The sequence below is a fragment of the Protopterus annectens genome, chromosome 2.part0 (genome assembly GCF_019279795.1).
Source record: "Protopterus annectens isolate FY-2018-M chromosome 2.part0, PAN1.0, whole genome shotgun sequence".
NCBI classification, from domain to species: Eukaryota; Metazoa; Chordata; order Ceratodontiformes; family Protopteridae; genus Protopterus; species Protopterus annectens.
The window spans coordinates 1,717,989,321-1,718,003,795 of record NC_056728.1 but is presented as its reverse complement, the minus strand read 5'-3'; the positions used below and the strand labels follow the sequence as shown (position 1 = coordinate 1,718,003,795).

General features: G+C 34.8%; 1 protein-coding gene across 2 annotated transcripts in view; it reads right to left on the bottom strand.

Moving 5' to 3' along the window:
* Nucleotides 1-1,542: 1,542 nt before the first annotated feature.
* The window catches only part of TMEM240 (transmembrane protein 240), a 1,090,807-nt gene continuing 1,077,874 nt past the window's right edge, over nucleotides 1,543-14,475 (bottom strand). For both annotated transcript variants that reach the window (XM_044061765.1, XM_044061764.1), the window contains exon 4: nucleotides 1,543-4,576. In XM_044061765.1, coding sequence (XP_043917700.1) covers nucleotides 4,428-4,576 — 149 coding nt within the window. In that variant the 3' untranslated portion in view covers nucleotides 1,543-4,427. The remainder of the gene's footprint in view (nucleotides 4,577-14,475) is intronic.

Genomic DNA, 14,475 nt, shown 5'->3' with positions numbered 1-14,475 from the left:
TGGGATTAAGTGTCAGATGTTCTCAGTTTGTGTTGCTGTAATGCCAAGCATATTACCTGGAATAAGTATTTTGTTCCTACTGAGAAACCATCTAAGGTTGTTCATGTTTTGGTTTCGTCATGTCTCAGGTATTGGAGTTCCCCATACCTAAGGTCATCTGAGTGGCACAGTATGTAGCACTGTCACTTGACAACAAGAGGTTCTGTGGTGTAAGCCTCAGCTGGGTGCCTTCTGTGTGGATTCTCCGTGTCTTCCATGTGCCTGTGAGGGTTTTGTCTGGTATTCTGATTATCTCCCACTAACTAAAGATATGCAGTAGGCTGCCTGGCAAATCTAAACTGGCCTTAGTTGTGCTCACATTGTGTGTGTAATGTGGAAGAAAAGCCTGGCAATCTGTTTTTGCTCTTAAGGCCTGGCAATCTGTTTCTGCTCCTTACTTGCCTTGCCTATATTCAGCAGCTGTTCCCAGGGATGCTATAGGAGTCAGATGTGACTTCTACACCCGGATGGATGGAAGGTCATCTAACACTAACACTGGCTATTTGCAGCTGGTACAGAACTCTGCTGCATAGTTACTTAGAGGTGCACCTCATTACATTCATATTACTCCCTTACTTCTAGGTCTCCATTTAATACCCATGTCTTCATATAGCATTCAAGATGTTGGTGTTAGTTTTCTTGACACTTCATGGTTTAGATCCTTCTTTCCTAAAATAAGCACTTTTCCTTACTGATAACTCTGTGCACTCTGTTTAACTGCTCTGGGGCTGATAATGGTTGCAAAAATGTGCCTTGAAATGTCTGGCATTAGATTACTTGTAGATCAATTCATCATCCTTTGAAAACTACTGTCCTAGTGGTTTAATTTGTGCCCTACTCCAGATAGCTTTGACACATCCCTTATAACTGTACTTATTATAACTATAATGATCATTTGTTCCCTGATATTTCCTAAATAATTGATATTTATTTGAATAGTATTTTGTTATTTCATATTTGTTTTGTTTGTAGTTATTCCAGTATGTTTGTTTTGTATGCTGTTGTAGTCCATCTAATTTTTATAAGCATGTACATACATCTGAAATTTAATTTAAATTCTAAATTCAATGCTGGAAGTAGTACACATGAGAAAAAAAGATCCCAAGGAAACATAACATAGTTCTGAGGATAGGATAACACCAGGGTGAGTGACCTGGATAAATTATTTACAGACCTGCTAAATGCAAGCAAGCAATGGGAGAATGTAGTAGATGATGAATTATTGATGGTGTAACTGGAGGGTAACCAGCAGGAGTTATCAACAAAAGAAACTAGAACTTTCTTTCACTTCATATGCAGAAACTGAGTATTTTTTGTTAGTCATGGAAATCCTAGGCTGGAAAGAACATGGACAGAGACTGTTCTAAATCAGTCCAATGGACAGCAAGTAAAATAGTTAAAATCATGTGTAATCGGCAGGAGAAGACATACCAGAGACTAACATACATGAATAGATCTACCTTTAAGAAAGCATGCAGATGACTGCTTGCTCAAGCTGGGGTGGGAGGGTGGGGGGGGGGGTGATGAAGCAACAGCAGATAGCTATGTAAAATATAAATGTGTGAGAATAAAAGGGCATATTCAGACAACGGCAACATGACCATGGAAATGTGAGAAAATACTACTTTATGGGGAAGGTGGAAGACAAATACAACAGTTTTAAAGAAAAGCTTGTGGCTTCAAAAATCATGAAAAAATTCAAAACACAATGAAGAAGAGCAAGGGAAGTTAACCTGGACACAAATATGGCAGATGATACTGAAGCAATCTCTAGCTATCTAACAAACTAGGACTGTAAAAGGTTTTGGTAAATTACGTTTCCCTTGCATGCTGTGGTAATGTTAGTCTCTTTGTCTCAAGTGTCTTTGTTGATGCCACATGTAGACTGTTGTAAGGTATTATTGCCCTCTGCGCTGATGTCCATGTGGAAACAAGCAGTGCCAGTTTGGTTTGAAGTGGCGAAAATCAGACACCACGTTAAGAGAAGGTGCTGTTTACATGCTTTAACTTCTTGGCCTGTCTCAGCATGCTGCATGCAGGTATCATGTTTTGAAACACTAGAAGTGCTGCACAAAATTTCCTGTCCAAGTATAATTATAAATGTCTAATACAACTAAGACATGGACAGAACAATACCACCCACTCCATAATACCTTATCAAAATGACAATGAGATCCTAGATTCCAGTAATAACACAGGGGGTAGCCTTCTGTATCCAGAACCAAAAGTATCTGTGAAGGAATTGTACAGTTCTCATATTGTGACAAGGATATAGCCAGTGCGGTGCCTAAGATTTTATAGCTATGTGATTATAATCTGATGTAATACCAAGTTGCCTGGTACATGTATATTTTGAAGTACCAAATGACAACATTGCTTACGCTTAGGGTACAGAGTCAATATTAGCAAGTTTATATTGTGGGGAACAGAATCTGCAGTTTTACTCTGTCTCCTACTTCCACTAGCAGGATTGCAGACCTGGGTGCATATGCACTGGTGTTACATTAGGCTGGAAAGAGTTACTAAGATATTATTTACCCTTTTCAGTATTAACAGACCTCCTCTCTCTGTTCAGGTCAAATGTTTCTAGATCAAATTACAGACATTTACTATAGGATATGTACAGCTTAAAATGCCACCATGAGCATCTACTTTTTTAAATCTTGCTCAGTGGAATGTAACATTTCCTACAGACTATGATGTCATCAAGATTTTCGCTCTTAGTCTGGTCTTTGTGTCAGTGCAGCATATTATGCATGCAGAAACTGGCAGGTAGTAAGGCCTACAAGGATCAAGGTTATGTGTTACTAATTAGCTTTATCATAAAGACCCAAGTTCAATTCCACTATTTTCCACAGATGTGCAATGTGACCATCAGAAAGTAAAGCTTTATGTTCCTTAGTGGGTACTGTCAAATTAGAGCAAATTGTAGAAAAAATTATTCTACTATTTAGAGGGTTAAATTGTGGAGGCGAGTACATGAAAGGAGGACAAATTTTATAGTGCCTTTAAATATTAGCCATTCATTAACCACAGAGGAAGCAAAAATATTTAATATAATATAAGAAATGCCAATGAATACCTCTGCACATGCATTTAAATCTTCAACGTATTCCAGAAGAATGACTTTACACAATGGTACTATCTCAAAATGGTATCATTAAACACATTTCTGAAGTTTTACTCCTATTTAGGGTGAGTGATTTATTCCAGTTTGGTTGAGATGGATCTGAACCTTTGGCAACTAACATGGGTTCCATGTTATAGAGTCTGTCACAACATGGGCTGTTAAGAGTCTGCATCTATAAGTATTTTCATACATACTTCTTGGCTGCTGCAATTTTATTATAAGTCTCACAACCGCAACCATATACCTCTGATTAGTATTTTTAAACAGGATGCTGTGACAGGTAGAATGCAAGTCACCCATGCTGTATAACAGACGACACTAAATCTCATTAATCTCATTGGAATATACAACCAATACAGTGCTGTACTTTGGAATCTGGTTTTTGATTCTGCTGCACTTTTAGAGGTATGTTTGAGAAACAGATTGTAGCAGCTGTATTTGATTTTCAGGAAATACAGAACTGCTGTTTCATGGTAAATGTAAGTTTTCATGATCACAAAACGCAACAGGTGGAGCTCTGCTTCATGATTTCAAATGTGGCTACTAGGTAACCTGAAGGGGTTATAGCCAATAAAATTCACTGAAGAAAATATGAAGCGTTCATAAATATAGACCTCATAAATACAAGTTTCTTCATTTCAGTAAGATCTTGCCAATTTCTCTTTCTATTATATATCAATAAATTTTCCCATTGTTCCCATAAAAATCACTGTTTTGTGTTGTTTAGTTTTACATGTAAATTCCTATGGTCTCACAGTCTGCTGAAAAATAGAATATTGCACTTTGAAAAATGTAAATACCCCCCTCCCCTCCAAAAAAGCACACACAGCAAACAAACCAGAAGCACACCATATAAAATGTGCAAAACTAAACCGAAGGTAGTTTACCTTTAACACAATGTCACACCTTCCTGTCACCTCAGTGCATAAAACACAGATCCTAAGGAAGATGCTTAAATGTGCAGGTCACTTTCAAATACTTTGATTGAAAGTAGAAAGCAAATGTCATTTTTTTTTGTTTTACATATGTACACACGTCCAACAATAAAATGAAACGCACAGTGCAATGTCTTGGCTGCTCTGTATCCAGATCATTAATTGTGCATTTTTTTGCACCCCCACTGGAGGCACATGGTATGAAGAAAAATAAATTATTTTCTACGGAATTTCTTTTAAAAATCACTCAAAAGTATTTCACAAAAAAGAAAAGAAAAGAAAAAAAAAATGATTTTATCCCCCCAAAGTCCCTGGAGAGTCAGTCAGAGATGTCTCGGGCTTGGGTGCCCATTGTGATACAGCTTTTGCTTGATATGTACCATGTTCCCAGTGGTGTCATCATATTGCTTGTGATGGCGTTTTCGGAAGTTCTTCAAATTGCAGAACTTGGGAATCCATGCCCAGGTATTATCTGAAAGAGAAAATAATACATTTAAGATATGTGTAAGAGACTATGCCATCAGTAATTACATTTTTTTCTTGCAGTTTTCTTAAAAACATGGTTTCTGTACAGCTTATGTACTTTAAAGTTATGTTTTTGCTCCTGTAAAATATAACAAACTTTTTAACGTCTGACATGAACTTCTGTTATCCATTCTGCATATTTTTATATACTTTATTTCCACTTAAATGATAAATTAGTGAGTGTATTAAAGAAAATGAATCTTTTCAGTTGCACTCCTGAGAAATGCTTATGGGAAAAACAGAGTTCATGAAAACATGATTAATGAGACCATGCAACCTAATTGCTTGAGCAGTCTTTGCAGAAAGCAATAACAAAATAATCCCTTTCAGTCCTGCTGACTCACAACCTGAATGTTTTCCCTTCTTCATGATAATAAGGTTGTGGGCATGTAGGGGTACAGTGCTCCTACATGCCTGGGGTGCAGGCCACAATGAGTACACACTATAGGGGCTACATTTGATTTGATAGGTGAAGTGGCTATGATCTGCATGTATGTGTAACATTTATGTTCAAGTTATGAAAAAATTGCTGGAGGTAGGGGGCATTATCAGTAAGGAGTGATTTATCTCCAAGATGCAGTGATAACAGAGTTGGTAGTATGGTGCAGATCTTTGCATGGAAGTACTCATGAGTTTAATCCTTGCAAAAAAAATGTTTTGTACAGTTGAGTGATGAGTTTGAAAGCTTATTTTGCTGAAATCAGAGCTCGTTAATAACATTGTTGCGTTAATGTCAGATTTTTCACGGTTACAGTCATCTGCTTTTGGAAAAAGGTGTTTTGATTGATTCTTTTTGATGATGAAGTGGGCTGGAAATAGACTGATAATCATGCAGCTACCTTGCAAGTCATGTTTCAGGGTGTGTTTGGGGACAAGTACCATATGTGATTATAGTTATAGGAAAGTTTTAAATGACCCAGTAGACTAGCAGGATGACCAGATTATGACGAAACGTGGCTTTACTAGTGACACATGAGTTCTCAGAGAGTGTGTTTGTTATTCAGAGATGAACACATTATGTGGAGTGGAATGATGCACATCAATAAAGAAATACAGTTAATAAACGAATCCATTCTATGAACAAGCTGAAATAATCCTGGAAGCATGCAAGACCACGTAAAAACATTATGTTGGCAGACACTGCCTTGTATTTTAACAGCTTCGTTGGTGTACCCAGAAGGAATGATATAATAGCAGTCTTAATGTCGTTACTTATAGTGTTTTAATGTGTGTGTGTGTGTGTGTGTGTGTGCGTGTGTGTGTGTGTGCGTGTGTGTGTGTGTGTGTGTGTGTGTGTGTGTGTGTGTGTGTGTCTGTGCGTGCAGGATCACTATTTATGGTTTCTGGTGCATATTTTGTCAGTAAATAGGCAACAGCCATACAAAACCATGCTGTCCTCTAGCAAAGCTGTGAGTCTGGTGGCAAGATTTCTAGTGTAGAGTTTGCAATGGGACTTATTGCAATATAGACAGATGAAAACAAGAGGGGTATTATGGCTGTGAGTCAAGATGACAGCCATAATTAATTCAATTAGTACAGTATGTAAAAGTAAATAGAATGTTTTTCACTACTGCGTTATCTCTTTGTTGTTGCATTTGAACATTACAGGCTACTCTTCAGCAGTATTCAGAACTGTGATTTTTAAAATACTGTGTGTCCATGGTTCTTAATTTTAGTACAGTTAGATTTGGTGAAACCCAACTTATGAAACAATGTTTTGCAATGCTATAACCGTGCTTCCATTTAAAATTCTAGGTAGAGAATTTCTGCAGAGTTCTGCATCAGCTGAAGGTATTGAGAATCTCCCCTCAGAAAACTCAACATATAATGTGCTACAAAAAGCCATCTGGTATGGAACTGTAGCAGGGATGTTGGTACCTGACTCTTCATATGGTTGAAGCTGTTTAAACTCATTTAAGTTACTCATTTAAGCTTGTGCATTTAATTGTTGACTTAGTCTCTCCTTTTTTATGGATTATGGAACTAAACAATGTTTAGAAGCTTGCTGGTACTAATAACCATTCTGATTTACATAATGTTCAGACTGCAATTACTAGCCATGGTTATACAGTTTCAAATGCCCCTGCACTGTTTTTTTAAACAAAAGCCTTTGAAGAGATCAGAGAGATAATCAAACCAGCCAGTGACATCACAGATATCCAACAACACCTTCAGAAGTAGTCCCAATCAATGAGGAAATTGCAAGAACAACAACAAGTGCTGTTAATTTTGCCACCATTACATTCAGATTATCAGACTGGTATGAATTTGCAGTCTGACCTTCATGTTTTCAATTTTAATATTGTCCAAGTTTCTGATATACATGAACATTTGTTTAAAACTGGTTTTACTTTCATTCTATCCAGATGCTTCGACTATGTTAATACTGTTATTGAATTAAAATTATTTTTATGAAAATTACATTTTATTTTATTTTTTATTCCACTACATCTGCTGCAACACCTTTGAGTTGTTTTCATATACATATGCAGAGGAATCAGCAGATTTACTAAGACATATTGGTTTTTGAAATGTTCTATATTAATGATATCAGAATACTCACAAAACTGACCCCTACACAGTTTTATAATACTTCTGAAGTGGAAGCTCAGGCTTTCAAAGACTTTCATTCTAATAATACATTATGTGTCATGAAGCCAAACAAAGGAGGAGGGGGTGTCTTGATTAATTTTTTTGATGATTCAGGCAACAGTATGAATCTGACTTGGAAGGTGAATGATATCAAATGGCTTCTTTTATCGAAATTGCTTGATATGGCTTTGAATTTACTTTGAATTTCTTTTAAATGGTAGGTTCTAATTTCCCACAAAGTTTCAGTTTTTTGTTTGTTCCAAAACCATGTATCCCTATTATTTTTGAGATCTGGAAAATTAACAAGGATAGACTAAATCGTGTTTATATCACGTTATCGAAAGTTTACTTAATCAAATCAATAAAGGTCGAACTTTATTGATCGATTAAGTAAAACATTGAATAATGTAAAAAAAAAACAAATAAAAAAACAAACTAAATGGCGTAGGCATCCCCCACACCCCCCCCTACTTAAATATACCAACTTCGAGACTGCACTACATTGAGGTAAACAGAAATCTCCCCTTACAGAGATTTCTGTTTACTTGCACGATGTTCTTCACTTTCGATATTGTCGTGCCGACAATATCAGACTTGATATTGTCAGCTTACGACAACGTGAAGTAGACCCATTAAATCAACCACTATGCCATATAATCACTGTTAGGGGCCTGAAGATGGAAAACTTAAGCTTTATAGCACTGGTTTTCCTTGGTTTTAAAGGATTCCTGGGATTTCTGGACAATATGAGATCTGTCCATTTTTAAAAGAATAACATTTCAGTGACCAGTTATACTAAAGATCTTTTCATGGTTATTTCTTAGGAGAATGGTCTGGATTGTTTTTTTTTTTTTTTTTGGGGGGGGGTTCTTTTCTTTCAATACACATTTAATTTTAGAAGATATTAACATTGTTTGCCATTCATGCATTTGGTACTCCTGAATAACTATTTTACTTTTGAAACAGAATATTTTAAACAGATCTCTGGGGTTGTAATATCTTCTGCCCCCAGTTTTTTCTAATTTGGCATTATGCTAGTAGAATAGTCTTCAGTGTTTAAAAGTGAATAACAACCCTTTTTGAAAAATTATTTACATTTTCTTGATATTTTCATCCTTTTGTGTGGACCATGCGATTTTACTGGATTTTTGTTCTTATTTTCAGAATGCTACCATTTTTACATTTTCTTTTCTTTTAATGTTCTTTTAATATTGAAAATGTTTGGTGTTTACTTTTTTGATGCTTTTATTTAAAGAATTAGTCAGATTAATGTGAAGAGCCCAACATTTTTCAAAAAGTAAGTTTTCTAGTCATTAGTTACATTATGACAGTGTGCAAATATTCTTCTGATCAAAAGAGAGGTATTATGAAATGCCAGTTCATATGTTTAACTAAAATTTACCTGAGGCATTATTTGATTAAGTTATTTCTTTTATTTTATAAGAAAGGGTAAACAGGTTTACACCTATATTTAAGAAATCTTTGGCAAATGGTCTAAAACCTAATGGACCTTTCCAATCTATGGTTTTACACTATTATATTTATTCTAGGGGATTTAGCATCATTATTCAGAAGTATTGGGATCTAATTATGTCCAATCCAGACTTGGTTCCCAACCAAAATGTACTTATAAATCCTTATCTTGCCTTGGCCATTTAATGGAAAACAGACTTGATCATATGGGCAGTTTTGGGAACATGATCAAATGCGGTAGCAATCGCCAGTGCTGTTATATTTGGGTTGGGACATACGTTACTACTGATCAATTACCCATGGCTATTCAATGTAAGAGGAATTTAAACAGTAATACAATATAGGTCATATATGTTGCTCTTGGCTCAAAATGTCCTTCACTTTATGTAGGGAAGGGTGAGAGAAATTTGGTCAAAAGGATTTCTGAACATGTTTCATGTATTAAGAATGCTGATGATAGGAAAGCTTTATATAAGCATACTTTACTTTGTTTAGGATTTAAAAAAAAATTAATTTTTCATTTTGAAAAGGTTAAATAGAGAAGCCAGTATAATAATTTTGTGTCATATTAATGTATTACGAATCAATTACAATTATTTTAACATATGCTTTAGAGTACATTATTGTAAACTATCTTTGTTAAAAGCAAAACTACAGTACACAAATAAATGAATATACTAGTTCAACAAGGGTGTCCCTAGTGCAAGCTATTTTTATGGTCTTCCTTGGAGTGATATTGGGTGAATCTTTTTTTCCCCATCTTAGTCAGTCCTGATCTGATATTCTTTTGTTTTTTAATGTCAGTAAGTTAAACCTGCTTAAGCCTAAAAGGACAATACTTGCAATGAGGAAATAAAAGGGAGTGGGGTGGGGTAAGGGGGGTAAGAAAAAAAGGAAAGGAAAGGAAAGGAAAAAGGGATTCCATTCTAGTTAATATACATATTTAGAATTTAAACATAGGCTACACTAATAAGTGCATGCTGTCATTTCTCAATTATAATACAAAATTTCACATTGAATAAATGTAGACTTGCAGATTTGTCAAGATACCAGTTATATTAATATGATTGCCACTCATAGTTTGACAGTTTCAATGTGTTTACATTTGAAAGTCTATGGAATGAAGACATATCACTACAGACCTATAAAATCATACTTTGCAAATTGGACAGTCATATGATGCCTAAAAGGAATTATAAGATCTTCATTGATTACATAAGTCAGTATATCCCTTAGCTTCATAAATATACTTTCTTAAATAGATAACAGCAACAGCGTTAGCTCCCCTATAACACCAAAAAACAAAAAAAAAACAAACAAAAATAAAAAGTAAAAATGACAGAAAGCTGACAGCATGGCTTATAAAAATATAAAACATTTAATCAGGTAAGTGCTTTCACGTTGCTAAGGACACATCATCCTTTGCAACTTGAAAGCACTTACCTGAATAAACATTTTTTTTTATTTTTATGAGCCATGTTGTCATCATTCTCTGTCATTTTTACTTGCCATACATGCTTTTTGGGAAGATATGTATTACTTCTTTATTAAAATAACTATAACAATGGCAAAAAGACACACAAATAAAAGACAGGTAAAAAAACAACACGTTAAAATTATGTTACAATACTAAATATACAGTGCTGAACTGTCAAAATGTTGAAATCACAAATACCTACTCCCTTACATGAGTAGAGAACTGGATATGGCCCTATGCAGGATCCATGTTAGTGTTTTTTTCTTCCTGAATTGTGTCTATAAATATATATATATATATATATATATATATATATATATATATATATATATATATATAAATATATATATATATATATATAAATATATACACACACACACACACACACACACACACACACACACACACACACACACACACACACACACACACACACACACACACACACACATATATATATATATATATATATATATATATATATATATATATCTACTGGGGAACTGAAAATAGTCAAATCTCCCTTGGTCAACATCTGTTTAGTTGACAAAATTTCATTGACTACATAAGATAGTCAACAGGTGTGCAAGATTATTCAATTCTCGGGGTTGGAAACTATGCCCTTTCCCTGACATTATATTATGTCATCTCATAGTTTGTATATATAATTAGCAGGGGATATGCAACTGCATGGGTGCTTGCCCCATGCAAAAAATATTTTACACAATTTTTAAAATTTTTGTTTTGCAGGCACTGAGATTTGTGTTTGGCTTATTTGCAGTGGCATGTCTATATTTGCAAAGTTGACCTTTTGTAGTCGATATTGTTAAAGTCTATATTTTGGACATTCGTTCAATATGATAATCTCAGAAAGCGTATTTTATTGAAGGATCATTTTATTTGAGTTTCAAAAAATTCATACAACTAACATGTTTCCAAAAAGTTTTTTTTTCAGTGGGCAATCCCCTCTGCATACTCCATATTGGGGAGAGGTTACCCCCACCCCCTCACTTAAATATGCTAACTCCACAGTTACACAAGTATGGAAAAAAGTGAAAATATCCCACACTTGGAATCACTATCAATGTAAAAACAGAATCTACACAAGCAGCAGTTATGTACAGGTAACACATGCCATCAGATAAAGTGTCTTCATATATTTTACATATTCTATTTCTGTTTTGTAAAACTAGGTGCTTTTCCAGTCAACAAAATTGTCATTCAAACAAATGAAAGGCATCTATTTATGAATAGCTATCTATATATAAATAGATATAAAAAGACTGAAGCTGTATTACACACACACACACACACACACACACACACACACACACACACACACACACACACACACACACACACACACACACACACACACACACACACACACACACACACACACACACACACACACACACACACACACACACTCATAAATGTATTTCTCCATTCTCATCTAATGATCCCTTTCTTTTTCAAAAAAAAAGTAAAATAAGTGGAGTTGATATAATGGTTAAGGTGTTTTCCTTACAGATACAAGGTGCAGGGGTTGCTTCTCACTTTTGAAAGGGAGCTAGCCTAGTACTCGCCTATGAAAAAAGATACTAAATCTACAGACTTATGTAATTTATGTTATTGTCAGGCCCCAGTGGTCTAATGGATAAGCATTAGCCTCCTAAGCCAGGGAGTGTCAGTTCAAATCCCATCTGAGGTGATAACAGGTAATTTTTTTTCATGCCTGTACAGCTTAGTCAGTAGAGCATCAGATTTTTAATCTGAGGGTCAAGTGTTCATGTACTTCTCTATGTGGCAGTTGGCACAGAGGGTTAAGGCTATGAGCTGTACTCACTGTGCTACAGAATTTGATTGCCATAGCCCTCATTTGCCTACTTTGTAATCTTCACCAAGTCACTTAATCAGACACTGTTCCCATGTTGTCCCTGAAAATGAACTACCTAATTTACAACTTTTAAGGGAGTTGAGGATTGCTATAGTGGTTAAGGTGTTTACCTCACATGCACAAGATACAGCGTTTGACTCTCACCTTTAGAAGGGAAATTGACTAGGCTTAAAATGGCCCACAGAGGCAGCTAGCCTAATAAGTACCTACGAACCTAAATAATCAAGTCTCTACTTCAATAACTCAAAAATGATTTGATAATAACAGAGAATGTTGAGTACTATTTAATAGTTTAACTTCTTTTTTCTTATGTGTTTCTCTTTTTGTATCCTGTCCACCAGTTGTAAACAACTAGTGTTTCAACCTTGTACATTAAGATGGTAGAATATGATGTATAACTTCAGAATACTAAGTTCACCCTCTAAATGTCAACAAATCATCTCTAGCATTTTAATTACATTATGTAAATATCACTATACCAATCTATATAAAGTTAAGCAACTATGTCATTCCATTTTCAAAGCAATGTATATGTACATAAAAACTACATATTTTAATACTTTTAACTCATTAATGCCTACGTGGTGTAGAATGTCATACTTCTAGCAGCCTAAACACATCCTTGCATTCCAGAGCATATTCTGAAAAAATCAACATAAAAAGCATGAGATAAACAAATGTTTACAATTTATGAACAATAAAAGGTATTAAAACTGTGCAAATAGTAATGTTATCATTTGAAAGTATCCTTTACAGTTCTAAAAGTCAGTACACTGACAATATTTCCATAAGTACTATAAAGTACTGTAATGCACACAAACCCTGAGTTACATTTTTTGCTAAACTTTCATGAATAAATTGTCATATCTTGGACGCTGTACAACCTAGACATATATTGTTAGAACATTTTTGCTAAACAAACAAACTTTCATTTAAGAGCAAAAATGACTGATTACATGATTATTGAGAGAGTTACATAAATATAAAAACATATGCTTGATTGTATAATTATCAATATAAATAACAATGAATATCTTTCAATATGTGCAACTTGCAGTGCAAATTTCAATGATAGTTTTCTTCAGCAACATCTAAAATTTCACCTGATGTAATATAATAGCTTAGGTTTTGAAGGATTAAATATATATGTAAATTTTGCTTATTTCCATTGTTTCCAACAAGCAACTAGCATTATCTCTAGTATGGTGTGATATACAAGGACACTGACAATGAATGTTAATGTCTTCTATCATGGTGTTTCATACCATTCCCCAGAAAAGCATGTCAATCTCTTAGTTATGAAAATAAAATGACAAAGATCACCAATGGCTCTGGTAAGTTACCTCACATCCAGGAACCCTGTGTATCACAAAAAGTAAGTCACAGGATGAACAAGGAGAAAAATCACAACAGAGATGCGAGGAGATAGCTGTCCTCAGTGACTTCACTTCCTTATTATTTGTGAAAAATGAAAAACAAAATCACTTAAACATTACATTATTAAGCAACAGTTTAAAAGTTTAGATATTAATTCCTCGTCTATGACAGTACTGAAGAAACAAACTCAAACAAGCTTAGTCACCGGAATAACTCAGTTTTAATTTATGATAAGAGCATTTGTCCACCAAGTGGACTTCATCAGATCAACTTTTAAATATCAGTTTAATCCATGGAAAACTAATAAATATATAAAAATCACAAAGCATCATAAATCATGACTGACAATTTCATACACAAAATGAATATACCCCCATACACAGAATTACTGTCAATGCACAAATAAAAACTACACAAGCAGCAGTTATGTACAAAATCTAGTCTGTTATAACACAAGTCATTTTTATAACCAAACTAAAATAAGAAACAAAAATAGTTATAATAAAACAAAGGCCAAATACACTGAAGTTATTAGAATTATTTGAAAAAACTACAGCTTTACTCCATCACATATTGCCTACTCAGGGGTGATCTCTGCCTAACATACAAAGCTATGTCAAACCCAGAGCTGTTGGACATGCTCCACTTAAAGAAATCCCAATCCCTCTGAGCTACACACTCTAGGGACCTAAACCTTGTCACCACAATAAACAGAACATGCTGGAGGGATAGATTCCTGTCCCAGAGACTTCCCATACTCTGGAACAGAGTACCTATCTATGTCAAAAAGAGCTCCTCATTAGCACTCTTCAAGAAAAATCTTGATGATTGGATGGAAAATAGGAAATTCATCCCAGGGATCACTTCTGTGGCTCTGCTCGACAGGGGCACAGGAATATAATTTTCTTGGGTGGCGAAAGCCAGGGTACATTTTTTGGCTAGGCTTATATAGGCCCTAGGGCCAATAGCCTAGTACTTACCTATGAACCTATAAGTGTAGAACTAGTAATTAAATCCTAGTTTGTTT